The 12963-nt window shown below is 42.8% G+C and overlaps 2 protein-coding genes across 2 annotated transcripts; one reads left to right on the forward strand and one right to left on the reverse strand.

Annotated features, from left to right (window-relative positions):
* Window positions 1–275: 275 nt before the first annotated feature.
* LOC104536350 (insulin-like growth factor-binding protein 7) lies at window positions 276–3533 on the forward strand (the record flags this gene model as incomplete). The annotated part of the gene is made up of 4 exons (XM_010178931.1): window positions 276–385; window positions 1820–1936; window positions 2155–2281; window positions 3287–3533. Coding segments are annotated over 4 exons (374 nt in total), but the record flags the coding sequence as incomplete, so codon positions are not given.
* Window positions 3477–12624, reverse strand: POLR2B (polymerase (RNA) II (DNA directed) polypeptide B, 140kDa; the record flags this gene model as incomplete). Its single annotated transcript, XM_010178932.1, has 16 exons — window positions 3477–3736; window positions 4623–4818; window positions 5941–6101; window positions 6194–6307; window positions 6770–6877; window positions 7137–7226; window positions 7313–7563; window positions 7851–7945; window positions 8477–8573; window positions 9029–9197; window positions 9308–9506; window positions 10007–10161; window positions 10562–10673; window positions 10787–10926; window positions 11185–11328; window positions 12438–12624. Coding segments are annotated over 16 exons (2308 nt in total), but the record flags the coding sequence as incomplete, so codon positions are not given.
* Window positions 12625–12963: the final 339 nt, after the last annotated feature.

Raw genomic sequence — 12963 nt, forward strand, 5'->3', positions numbered from 1 at the left:
CAGCCCTCTCCTTTGGCTGAGTGTTGCACGCAGGTAAAACAGGAGCAGTATGTGGGGCAAGTGCCCATCAGCCTGAACAGCTTAAGGACAGATGCACATATAGCTTTGGAGAGGGAAGTGCTGTGATATGGGATCAGACCAGCTTTGCTCCAGGCAGGAACCCCCTTCACCTCATCCTCAAAACCCGTCAGAAGTGATTAGCCCCATGTAAAAGGCTGGTCAGGACAAAGGCTTGCAGTCACCCAGTACTTAAAAGCATTTCTCTTGTTTTGCAGGACCCTCCATCGTGACCCCTCCAAAGGACATCTGGAATGTGACAGGAGCACAGATCTACCTGAGCTGTGAAGTCATTGGTATCCCCACCCCTGTCCTCATCTGGAACAAGGTGAGTGACCTGCTGGGAACTCTTAAGAGCACAGGAAACCTGAGGCAGCCAAAACTGCCTGGTAAGCATACAGACCATCGCAGATCCTTCCTTAGAAACACACAGCTTTGATGAGATCTCCCATCTGTGCAGTTCTGTCCACCCCCAAACATCTGGCTTTGCTTAGTCTTTAGTCATGGCTTTCTCTAAGCTCTTGTTGATCCTGAGGCAGAACAGGACTTGGTAGCACTTGGTATTCAGAGCACGCAGGGAATGTCCCTTGACCTGCTGTCACCCTGCTGGCAGCAGTGACTGAGGTGGCTGGACATGGCTCACCCACATCAGGAACAGGAACCGCATGGGGCAGCTATCACCAGTAGCCAGCAGCGCACAATTTTGGCAGCGTGCTGGTAACACCTGGCTTAGGGCAGGGGCCAGTGTTGAGCAAAGATCCCAGTTACAGATAGGGCTGAGAGCCAGTGCATGGCTGAAACAATACTAGATTAAGAATAGTACAGAGGAAAAAAACAGACTGGCTCAGAGAGACAGCAACCTCTACTCCTAGGGATCCCAGAGCAGACTGTTGGCTGAGCACACAATGCAGTTCATTTTCTGCTTGTTTACAAGCCGTCTTTACACTGATTGTCAGCGCTGCTCTGCTTTTCGTGCCTCTTCCTCATGGCCAAGAGACTACTTGATCTGGTGATAACAAGGGCCGAGCACCACTTACCCTGTGCTATGCTCTGGGCTCTGACACACAGCACTGGGGAATGACCGCACTGCTGCTCTCGTTGACCTACCAGGAAGAACTGCCTGGATCTGCAGGGCTGCCCTTGGGCTACTGGGAAGAGCATAGGTCATGCAGGGAGAGACCATCCCAGGAACAACATGCAGATGCTCAGTTCTCTGCTACTGCTATGCTAAAAAGCCTGATCATCAGGGAAGTTGTGGGGGAGGCTCTTCAAACAAGAGCAGTCAGCTCCTGCTGTCCCCCAGTCCCAAGCCAGAAGGCAGCTGGCTTCAGGCTGCTGACCTGGATTGATGTGTGGCTATCAGAAGCTGCGGGCAGCCAAATCCTCCTTGTTCAGCACAGGCATTATTTGATGGGCTAAGCACACCACTGGGAACATGCACGCAAGTTCTGTGAGGGCATCAGTGCAGGGTGTGTTTGCACACCCCACTGCCCAGCACCATCCACACCAGAAAGCCCTGCTCCTCTCTGTTCCTGCTGCGGGAACGGGCACACAGTCTCAGTGCAGACACCAAGGCATTGGAGTAGTGAGGCTGCACTATGCAGAGGATAAGGTGAAATGCTGGCATTAGAAAAAGCACTGCTCCTGCACAGAACACATTCATGTAAAACTAGCGCCGATCTTGTCTACATGCAGGTATGGTCCTAACAGTTCTAGCATACATAAGCCCTGAAGTTATCACACCTTTCTGCCTTCTGTTTAGATAATTCGGGGACAGTTTGGTGTGCAGAGGATGGAGCTTCTGCCTGGGGACCGAGAAAACTTGGCTATCCAGACCCGAGGGGGCCCTGAGAAACACGAAGTGACTGGCTGGGTGCTCGTAAGTATTTTGTGCATGCACAGAGCTGCACAAACACTACAGCACAGTCTGCAAACAGCTCATGAACAGAGAACAGTGTGAAAGACACTTCATGCCCCTCTGTTCATCTCATTATGTCTCAAGCAATTAACAAGTTATATAAGATAACTTAAAACAGATCACCTCTTACCTATGCACAGTATACTTACCAGGGATGGGGGGTGTCTTTCTTCCCCTAGATATCTCCTCTGAGCAAAGAGGATGCTGGAGAATACGAGTGTCATGCATCAAATGCCAAAGGAGAGGCAACAGCTTCTGCAAAAATCCATGTTGTGGAAACTCTGCATGAGATAGCCATGACCAAAGGTAGGTAGTGTGGCTGAACACTCAGCAGCGCTTTCCCCTAACAGTTTTCTCATTTATCTGATACAGAGGGACCACCTCTGTTTAATGCTTTCTGAAAAAACCCAAAACAAACAAAAAAACCCCAGCACACGAGAAATACCAGTTTAGCATGCAGCTTTGACTGGGTTTGGCAAAATATTACCAGGAAATCTCAGCTACTAGAGTTCTTAAGGGATTGTTAAATAACTCCCCAAGTGCTGTAAAGTACTGGAGATTAAGATACCAAATTAAAAACACCTTTTGGGGTTTTTACAAAGCACCTTTCAGTGGTTTTCCAACCCTAAATTTGTGCCGTCCTTTGTATCTCCTGTAGGAAAATTATTAACAGCACCTGACATTGAAATAAGAGCATAAAATGAATCCTGGTATCACTTACACATAAGAACTTTGCTGAAGGTTTTTAGCTAGTCTCTAATCCCTTTTCAAACATCTTATTTATGGATATGAATGCAATCGAGTTTTACTGCGCTGTGCCATGAGCAGCACACTTATACCCCAGAATAGAAGATGTTCGCTCCCCCTCTCACAGGAACTCTACCAGGAGGCTGTAGTACCGTGTATATCATCTTGTGGTTTATTTCTCATACACACAGCACATGTTCCAGCTGTTTCTTTTCAGCTGTAGGAAAGCTCTCAAGCAAGCATGCTGTAGCTAAGCAATAAGCTGGCAGTTCCCTGTTACTTTAAGGAAATTGATAACTTTAATGGAACAAACTGTCAGATGTCAGAGCTACACCCTACACGGTAAGGGAGTCTGTGTCCCATGTCCAGGTGATCTCAGCACTAAAAAATGCCATCTATTACCATCCCCCTGCTACTGTAGCAGTCCTGCAGCGGGAAAAGAAGGAAGGAGGGGGTGAGGACTGGGTTGTTGAATCTCACTCTCAGCTAACTCACTCACTGCCCAAGTTGTGACATTACCCCGTGGAACAGCACAGAGCGTAACATGTTTTTGTTTTTCCACAGATGATGGTGCAGAGCTGTGATGTGATGCGAGGACTTTCACCTACGCACAGTTTTAAATTAGTATTTTGGAAGGCTGCAACCTCTGGCTTTTTCTGGCTCACTACGCATTCCCTCTTAATGGCCTTATTCTTCGATTCCCAGTTTGCTTGCACACTTCCTTCACAGATACACAAATAAAGAGATTCACAGGTTTGACTATGATTTTTATTTCTATTTACAGGAAATAAACATACCTTTGAGTAGCACATAGCCGATGAGTAAAACTGTATTTTAAATTCAACCTACACAAAATGAAACAAAACCCGAGCACTTCAGTCTCATTTTAAAAATAAAAAAATTTTAAAAAGCCCTTTTAAAAGGCTAAACGCTCATCATTCGAGGTGCAATACTCATCGACATCAGTTCTTGGAAGAGGAGTTTGCAGGCATAGGGCATTCGAACCAAAGATATCTGGAAAGAGATTTCAAAAGGCCTGGATAAGCTCTCCTAAAGGATCAACTTCCACCACCCTCTACACAAATAACTTAGCAAGTTTTTGGCTCCTAAGTGAAGCTGAAGTTATGCATGAAAGCATTTAACAAGAATTGCTCACAGACAGGAAGGGGAAGAGGGAAGCTGAGACTGACTGTAGAGGCTGTACAGCAGTGATCCAAAACCCATTTTTAATGATAAAACCTGCAGCCAAGGGATCTGATCTTAAACAAGAGCCATTTAACAAGAGAACGTGTGCCTGCTGTGCAGTAAATGCAGTGAAGATTTCCAGCAGGTCTCTCTAACAACCCCAACACTCATGTTAGAGTTGCAGCAGCCAGTCCCTAGCACATGAACAAGCCTGTTTAAGGCAACTATTTTTATCTCTGGTGCCACTTTCCCCTTGACATAGTTCTGTAACCAAGCACACACTACAGAGCCTTTTTGTTGTTGTTGTTTTCAAAAAAGAAAAACAAAAAAAAGACCTCCCGTGGGGACCCAGCTCTGCAAGCATAAGTATCTTCATGGCGACAGTCACAAGGGCGATGGCTTTAAATTCCTGCAATTCTGAGTTTTACTTCTAAAAATAAAGCTCTCAAGCGTTTACTTTTAAAGTCTCTGAAAACTCTGCACTGCAAAAGACTGGAACAGCATTTCCTGCCAAGTTACAAGCCAACACTGTAAAATTAATAAGGAAACATCCAAATTAACTAGGACACTATAAACACTTAAAACAGTTATAAAACTAAAATAGCAATTGTTCTGGTGCTGCTTTAAATATTTACTTCCCTCTCCTCCTGTTCACCCGAGTGGCATTTCCTCTTGCCCACAAAGAGAAACACAGGCTGATGAGAACCACACGTACCTGGGTTTTATTACGGCATCCGCGGCATTCATACGTGTGAGTCCTTGTGTTTGCAATTGCCATGATCCCACAGAGGTTGCAGACGTGGACTTGGTATGGGTCTGACGCTTCAAACAACCTCTCTCTCAAGAACTGGGCTGCTCCATGAGCAATCTGGCAATCCCGTTCCATTTCTCCAAAACGAAGGCCACCATCACTGAAAAGAAGAAGGAAAAAACCCCTCAATTTCTGAGTTCATTGGCAAAATGTATCAGTTCTCGTTGGTGGAACAAGTAACTAGTCACAAACACAACAGCAGTATTACAAGGCAGGAGTAAAGCTGTACATTAATTATCCTTTAAGACCTCAGAATATGCCCACCAAATGGCTCTTTCTCCCCCACGTCAACAGGACAGGGGGAGAGCATAAGATGGAAAAGCTCGTAGTTCAAGGTAAAAACGGAGATTGCTTACCAATTACCATCACAGGCAAAACAGACTCAGCATGGGGAAAACTAGTTTAATTTACTGTCCATTAAGAATGGAGCAGGGTGATGAGACACAATGACAAAACTAAAAACATTGTCTCCCCTACTTTTTTCCAGGCTCAACTTTACTCCTTCATTCCCAACCCCTTCCTCCTCTCCCTGCTGCCACAGGGGGAAGGGGGGTTGCAGTCAGTGCACAACAGTTCCTCTTTGCCACTCCTTCTTCCTCACACTTTTTCCCTGCTCTAGCATGGCATCCCTCCCATGGGATAATCCAAACTACTCCACCAGCAGGGAGTACCCTGCAGGGTAAAATCCCTCAGGAACAGTTTGCATCCCCCACAGGTCACAGCTCCTGCCAGGAGCCTTCTCCAGCGTGGGCTTTCTGCAAGGTGCAGCATGGGTATCTGCTTCACCATGGTCTCTCCACAGCCTGCAGGGAGATCTCTGCTCCAGTGCCTGGAGCACCTCTTCTCTGACCATGGTATCTACAGGGCTGTTCCTCTCACATTTTCTCACCTCTGTCTCACAGCTGCTGCAGGGCATTTTTCACTCTTTTAAAATATCTCGCCACAAAGGCCCCACCAGCATCGCTGATGGGATCAGCTTCGGCTAACAGGCACAGGACAACCCCTGGTCCTTTCTCAGAGAGGCCACCTCAGCAGCACCTCCTGCTATCAAAACCTTGACATCTGCACCAAATACATCATCTTAAGCCAAACAAGAAAATGGGTGGCTAATTAGGGTGAGCTAATTAAGTTTCAGCTGCAAAGCTGAGGCAGCTGATTTCTCAGGCTAAAAAACTTCAAAGAAAAAGAAAACAATGTATAGAAACTAATGAAACATCCTTACCGAGATCTGCCTTCCATGGGCTGTCTGTTAAGTATCTGGATTGGCCCTCTTGCACGAGAATGGATTTTGTCATCTACCATGTGCTTCAACCGCTGGTAATATGTAGGACCAATGAAGATCTGCGATGTGATTTTTCGACCAGTAAAGCCATTGTAGAGGACCTAAAGTAGTCAATGAAATCACTGAATCATAAGCCTTACTGTCCATCAAATGTACATCAAAAAATTACAGTAAATTGATATTATGATTATACCTCATTTCCTCTTAGATGATAGCCATAATCTGATAAAAGATTGGAAATCTTCTGCACATTGACAGCATCATTGAAAGGTGTAGCATCACCAATTTCTCCCTTGTTTGCAGACACCTGCAGAAAAAAGATTTGCAAAACCTTGTCAGATTTCTGAAGGACTGGTCAGATGACATTAAGCAGTTTCAAACAGCTATAACTCTTAATGCCAGAAGTTGAGATGCCATGCCTATGACAGTACCCTATTTTGCTTTATCAGCTAGACAATTTATAGTGAGATTTTCAAAAACACACAGTATCAGCAAATCTGCAACTCTTTTTTCTAAGTCATGGGAAATGTTTAGAACAAAAGCAACAGATGAAAGAGTACAACATAGTTTGACTTGCTGGACAAAATTTTAAGGACTGTAGGTCTCCCTCAAGAAGCTTGCTTTTGCTATCAGGTAACTGGAGAACAATCCCTATTTTCAGTTCCTACTGAGTACCTACTGGGGAGTAGTATCTTAAAAAAAGGAAAAAACCCAAAAGCCCCATTTAATTCATATTGCTCAGACATGCAGTATAAAAGATTCTTCTTACCTTCCCCTGAAGACACTCAATCAAGTGACCAATGGTCATACGGGAAGGGATGGCATGAGGGTTGATAATTATATCAGGTGTGATGCCTTCACAGGTGAAGGGCATATCCTAGGGCAGGAAAACAAACAGTGAGTACTTCTCAGAATATCAGCTCTAAGAAAAGCAATTGTGTGGATTCAAATTAAATCTTCTAAAGCATTTCAAGGGCACTGAAGTGGCACATAAGCAGCAACAGTGTCCGTTTCTAAACATATTTTAGTTAAGTCGATATATTGCACCTGAGTAGGTATTCCACAGACAACTCACTTAAGGCAGTACCAATGCTCAGATCAGAGAGAAAATGTTAAGGAAAAAGAAAAATCACTACCTCTTGCCTGTACTGGATACCACAGGTTCCTTTCTGACCATGTCTGCTGGCAAATTTATCTCCAATTTGTGGGATTCTTACAGAGCGTACCTGGAAGCCATAGGAAAACATTCAATACGTAACTTAAATAGAGAAAAAAATTACTAGAAGTAGAAAGCACACACGTCAGTGCTCACCCTTATCTTGCAGAACTTGTATCCTTCCTGGTTAAGGGTTACCATGACCTGATCTACAATGCCAGTCTCACTCGTTCGCAGAAAAGTGCTACAGTCTCTCTTTGTGAAACGCCTGTTGGTGCTTTCCAGTTCGTCTTCGTTTTCTGGCAGCGTTACCGTTTTGCCGATGATGACATCGTCCCCAGACACACGTACCCCAGGAGCTATCAAACCATCATCATCAAGTTTGTCATAGATTGCATGCCTCATACCTTGGGGGAAAAAAAAGAAAAAAAAAAGTAGACTCCCAAACTTTTTAATATGTTGAATTTGTACAGAACAGAAAAGTCTAAATCTGCTTGCACCTTCAGACTACTGCTAATGTGTCTGAAGAGAATTCTATGCAAATATCTCAAGTGATGTATTTTGCTATTAAACCAGAAAATTTTGCTATTTTACATGTCCCCAAATAAAGACTAAATCAGCTCAACAACATTAACTACCCTGCCCACAACAATTTAATTTAAAACCTCAGTCTTCATACATTCCTGTATCTTACCTTGGCAAGTTTCACGTGTAGGCTTTTCAAAAACTTCCTCTTGGTCATAGCCTTTTTTAGACTCTTGCTCTTTGTATGAGCGGTAGAACACAGATCTGAAATAAAGTTATAAAGCCCTCTCCAGTGAAACCAGCATCATTTTTCCTCATCTGTACATCTCAATTTCACTATAATCATGCTTTTATCACATATTATGGGTACTATTACAGGAGATTCTAGAAAAGTTTCATGTGAGCCACAAAAGTCTAATAGTCTCACACTTATTCTACGCTGGAAGGCAGTAGATCCAAGATACCAAACACAAAATTCTTGGGCTCAACTTGGACAAAAGAAAATGAACAAAACTAGAAACCCATTGACCCGCTGACAGCTAACCACAGGCATCTAAAAGCTGTAATATGCACAGTCACAACAGTTGCCAGTTGCCCCAACAGCCGTTCCTAGTGAGAGGAACATGCCAATCCTCACTGGGAGCAGCTGTGATGCTACTAAAGACAAGACGATATTACAAAGCCGCAATACTGCCTCTTCTAGCGTAATATGACCTCTTCTTGAGCCTCTGGACAACTCAAAGTCCTTTTTTTTTTTTTTCCTTCCAAATAGCTAAAAAATTTACAAAGTCTCACCTGAAAAAGCCTCTGTCAACAGCAGAACGGTTCATGATGACAGAGTCTTCCTGGTTATAGCCTGTGTATGATGCAATGGCTACAATCGAGTTGATACCTGTAATATATAGACCAAATTATTTGACAGGATGCACACACACCAGAAAGGCATTACTTATAACTCAAAATAAGCTGTATTCTCTACAATGAAGCTGTTCTACACTTCCTCAGATAAAATCTCCATGCCCCACAGACAAAAAACATGTGGTACCACCAAATGCAACTTTAGGTAGAAAAGAGTCAAGAGTGACCCCTTGTGAAGAACCCAGCAAACACCAATGCAGAAAGTGCATTTTTCCAGTTAGATTTTAGCAGACTATATGAATAAAGTAGTTTCAGCTGCAACGCTAGAAATGTATTTTTTGCAGTCTAGGTGTCAAGCTACAAGTTGACATTTAGCCTGTAACTATTTTTTTTAAGTTATATACATTTGCTAAATATTATACACATGACACTTGTGATATAGTTTAAACAGCAGTATTTTTGTTTAATAAATGTTAGATGACAACATACCTGCTGGTAACTCTCTAAATCGCAAGTACTCCATGGAGCGTGTTGTTACAAGGGGCTTCTGAGGATAATACAACACATGTGCCAGCGTATCCATACGGACGTGAAAGTTTGTAATGTAAACTCCCATAGCCTGTTTACCCATAGCAGACTGGTAGGTGTTCCTGGGAGACTAGACAAGACAAGGAAAGATCAGTGTATATGTACATAAAGCTCTTTACACATCCACCTGTGGATTTTCTATCAACTCTAAAAGCAGGATGTCAGAAGCAAGGCACTGACCTGGTTGTGATCAGGGAAAGGGATAATAGATGCGCATACTCCCAGGATCATCGATGGGTGAATCTCACAGTGCGTGTATGTTGAACAATATGCCACACCTTTCTCCTGCAAGTCATCTGGAGTCATTGCCAGCATCACAGTCTCTTCTTCCAGTGTATCAATGTACTCTACTACACCACTGGCCACGAGATCCTGCCAACTGAAAAATCAATGTCTGAAATACTCAACTAACACATAAAATGTTTCTCTTCAACAGTAACAAGAACAAGGACATCCCTGACTTATTATTACTATACTGTCTCAGTGTGATAAAATAAGCTACCAGGCAGAGAGAGCATCTTTGTGTTGCACAAAGCTTTAAACATTTCTCTCTCCAATCTGAGTAAACTTGCAGCTTCCAAGATGGAAAATCAGACATTCAGTCGAATTTCACAGAATCATTGAATGGTTTGGGCTGGAACGGACTGTAAAGATCATCTGGTCCAACCCCCCTGCCATGGGCAGGGACACCTCCCACCAGACCAGGCTGCCCAAGGCCCCATCCAACCTGGCCTATTGAACCCCTCCAGGGAGGGGGCATCCACAACTTCCCTGGGCAACCTTTACCAGTGTCTCAGTACTCTCAGAGCAAAGAATTTCTTCCCAATATCTAATCTAAATCTACCCTGATTTCAGGAACATATCAGGAAAATATCTTACCTGTAATTGTTATACTCTCGTTCCTTCAGCTGGTCAATATGCCTTTTCTTCAACAGCAGCTTCTGTTTTTCCACAATTAAAAGTGGTCGACAAATTCTGCCTGCATCAGTATAGATGCGGATTTCTCGCTCACGAATATCCCTAATCATTGAGACCTGTACATGAAAGCAGCACCCCATGAATACAAAGTCTTAGCCTTGTATCAGAACTATGGATCACAAAATAGGATAACAAAGTTCCCTAAAGCACCTTACAGGTCCCATCAGCAGCACAGAACATACATTAACACTCCTACAAACAGGAGCATTTCAAGAGACTATTTTCAACGGTTTTCTTCAACTGGATCCTCTTAACAAACCACACACAACATCAAACAAAAAAACCCACCCCCCCACCCCCCCCCCCCCTAAATTCCCGAAACAAACAAATAAGCAATGTGAAGTACGTTCAGAAAAAGATTTGCAAATAATACCATTTGGAGCTTGCAAAGTCGTATCAAGGCATTATCCTCTCTCATCTGAAAAGATACCCAAACTCTAGATGTAAAATTTATACCTCTGACACAATGATGTCCATCTGACGACGGAGCTTCCTTAGGGTATTCATGAGCTGCTCTGGATCTTTGTGTATTCCTACCCAGCAGCCATTAACAAAGATCTTGGTAGCACTAAAAAGAGGGGAAAAAAATCCAGTAATAATAAAAACATAAAACACAAACACTTGAACTGCTGTGCAGGATAAAAGGCTGAAATCTGTTTAAACAATTTCATTTGCACATACTCAGCTATTGCTGCTGGAGATATTTCTTCCAGGTTTTCCATACTCCACTCTTCCAAGAATTCCAAAATTGGGGATGGCTGAGACCCCACAGAAATATAAGCCATCAGGGCCAAGTTCTTCACAAGTCCTACTGCATGACCCTAGTAGAAACACAAAGTTAACTTGCATTTCCAGATCAAGAGATTCCCCCAAAAAGGTCTGAGAACTTAAACTTTCAGTCCTCAAGAAACTGGACACAAAACATGAATGCATCATTCAACTACAGAGTTAGCTATAAAGCTAAATATTCACATCAGCATTTAAAGTGCAAGTGACCATCACAATTGCCATGGCTATAGCACAACCAGCAGATAAATGCAGTTAGGCATAAGTACTGACATAAATATTATTTTCATCACCTCTGGGGTCTCAGCAGGGCAAACCATTCCCCACAGCGTATTGTGCAGCTGTCTGGGCTTTGCTAGTTTACCATCTCTACCAATTGGAGAATTCAGGCGTCTCAGATGGGAGAGTGTTGATGCAAAAGTCAGGCGGTTCAACACCTGCACATAGTAAGGAATTCCGTTAGTTAAACCTTAAGTGTATAGTTGACAGACGTGATGATACATTAGAGCAAAGGATCAAGGCCCTCTAGAAACGATGTACTTCAAAAGAACTACAATAGCTGTGATTTTTGTTAGCTACACTTTTTAGTTCACCTCCGTTAATCTTAGACTGTTTACCCTTAAAATCTGTTTTTTTTTGTAGTATAGCTTACTCTGATTAGGTAACTAGAATGAGCCATACTTGTAAAAATACTTTTTAAACTGCATTTTCACCAGGAGGGTTTGCCAGTACAATGACACAGGGATCTTTTCAAACTTAAGTTTGAAAAACTAAGACAACTTTGTTATTAGGAGTGAATCAGCATTTACATTTTTTTCAGAGTCTGCTCAAGGCTCCTCAAAAACTTAAGAAAAATTAATTTTACAGCCTGAAAGGTGAGAGTTTATATAGAAAGCAAACAAGCCCCTCATACACATACCCCAACAACACATCATCCAGGGACACTTCCCATCTTCACCTCTTTCCTAACTTTGCCCTCCCCAAATTATGATCTCACCAGGGCTCCGGACAACAAAAAATGCTGGCATTTAAAAACCCTTGTCTCTTTCCTGTTTCCACCTTTATAGGAAACAAGCTCAACTAAGCGCTGCTCTGGGCTAATAAAGTCAGTGCTCCTCATTATTAGGCTGTGGAATACATAAATGTTATATTATGAGGTGTCACTCAAATGTCTTTAGCCACCTGTGAAGCACTGGAAGTAATTAAAGGAAAGAAATCCATCTTACCTAAAGATTCCCCGGGGACTAGGGCTTGACCAGACACACAAGCATATGTTTTAACACAAAAAATCTTAACAAGAGTTACACCAGCTGTTTAGCAGTGAACACAATAGCTAAAACCAAAACCAAACAACAAAAAATATCCCAAACCCCACACCAGATTCATCTATTTGGATCTTCACCTGTTTCAGCTATGGAAACTTCCTTTTAAAATGTTTTTATTTAACATACAACATGCACAGTTTCAACGTTAAACACTTCCACGATACAGTTTTACTCTTATGTATATCTGACAAATGCTACTGTGCCTTTTTCAGCTGTTGTACCTGAGATACTCCTGCTCTGGCCTGATGAGCTTTCTTTTGATCACCCCAGTTTCCAGTCGCCAATGAATACTTCAAACCATCTGAAATAATTCTTGTTTTAATGGCCAGTTCCAAGTTGAAATCTTTCCCTCTGTCAATAAACTTTTGTGCATATATTCTCACTTCCTTCAGCAAATTCTTAAACATTCTGTAGAAGAAGATGCCAAGAAACACGATTAAACAGTACTGTAGCAATTCAGCCTACTCAGCACTATTTGGAGAAAATGTCACTGGCCTCCTGGAAAGAAGCAAGGAATTTGTAACTAGAGGAGGAAGGGGAAAAAAAGCAAACCAAATTAACCTGTTTGTGAACATGCAAAAATACGCCTCAAAACAAGCTGATGCTAGCTGCCTACTATTAGAGAAAACTTATCTACTCCATGAAAATGTCATAAGCAGATACAGGCTGTGTTGCCCAAGATTGGCTACCAGACACATCAGAATAGTCTGACTGATCTGGGGATGAGTGGCTGGAGCTGCCAGGCAG

This window comes from Mesitornis unicolor, unplaced genomic scaffold (genome assembly GCF_000695765.1).
Source record: "Mesitornis unicolor isolate BGI_N332 unplaced genomic scaffold, ASM69576v1 scaffold1712, whole genome shotgun sequence".
In the NCBI taxonomy this organism is placed as follows: Eukaryota; Metazoa; Chordata; class Aves; order Mesitornithiformes; family Mesitornithidae; genus Mesitornis; species Mesitornis unicolor.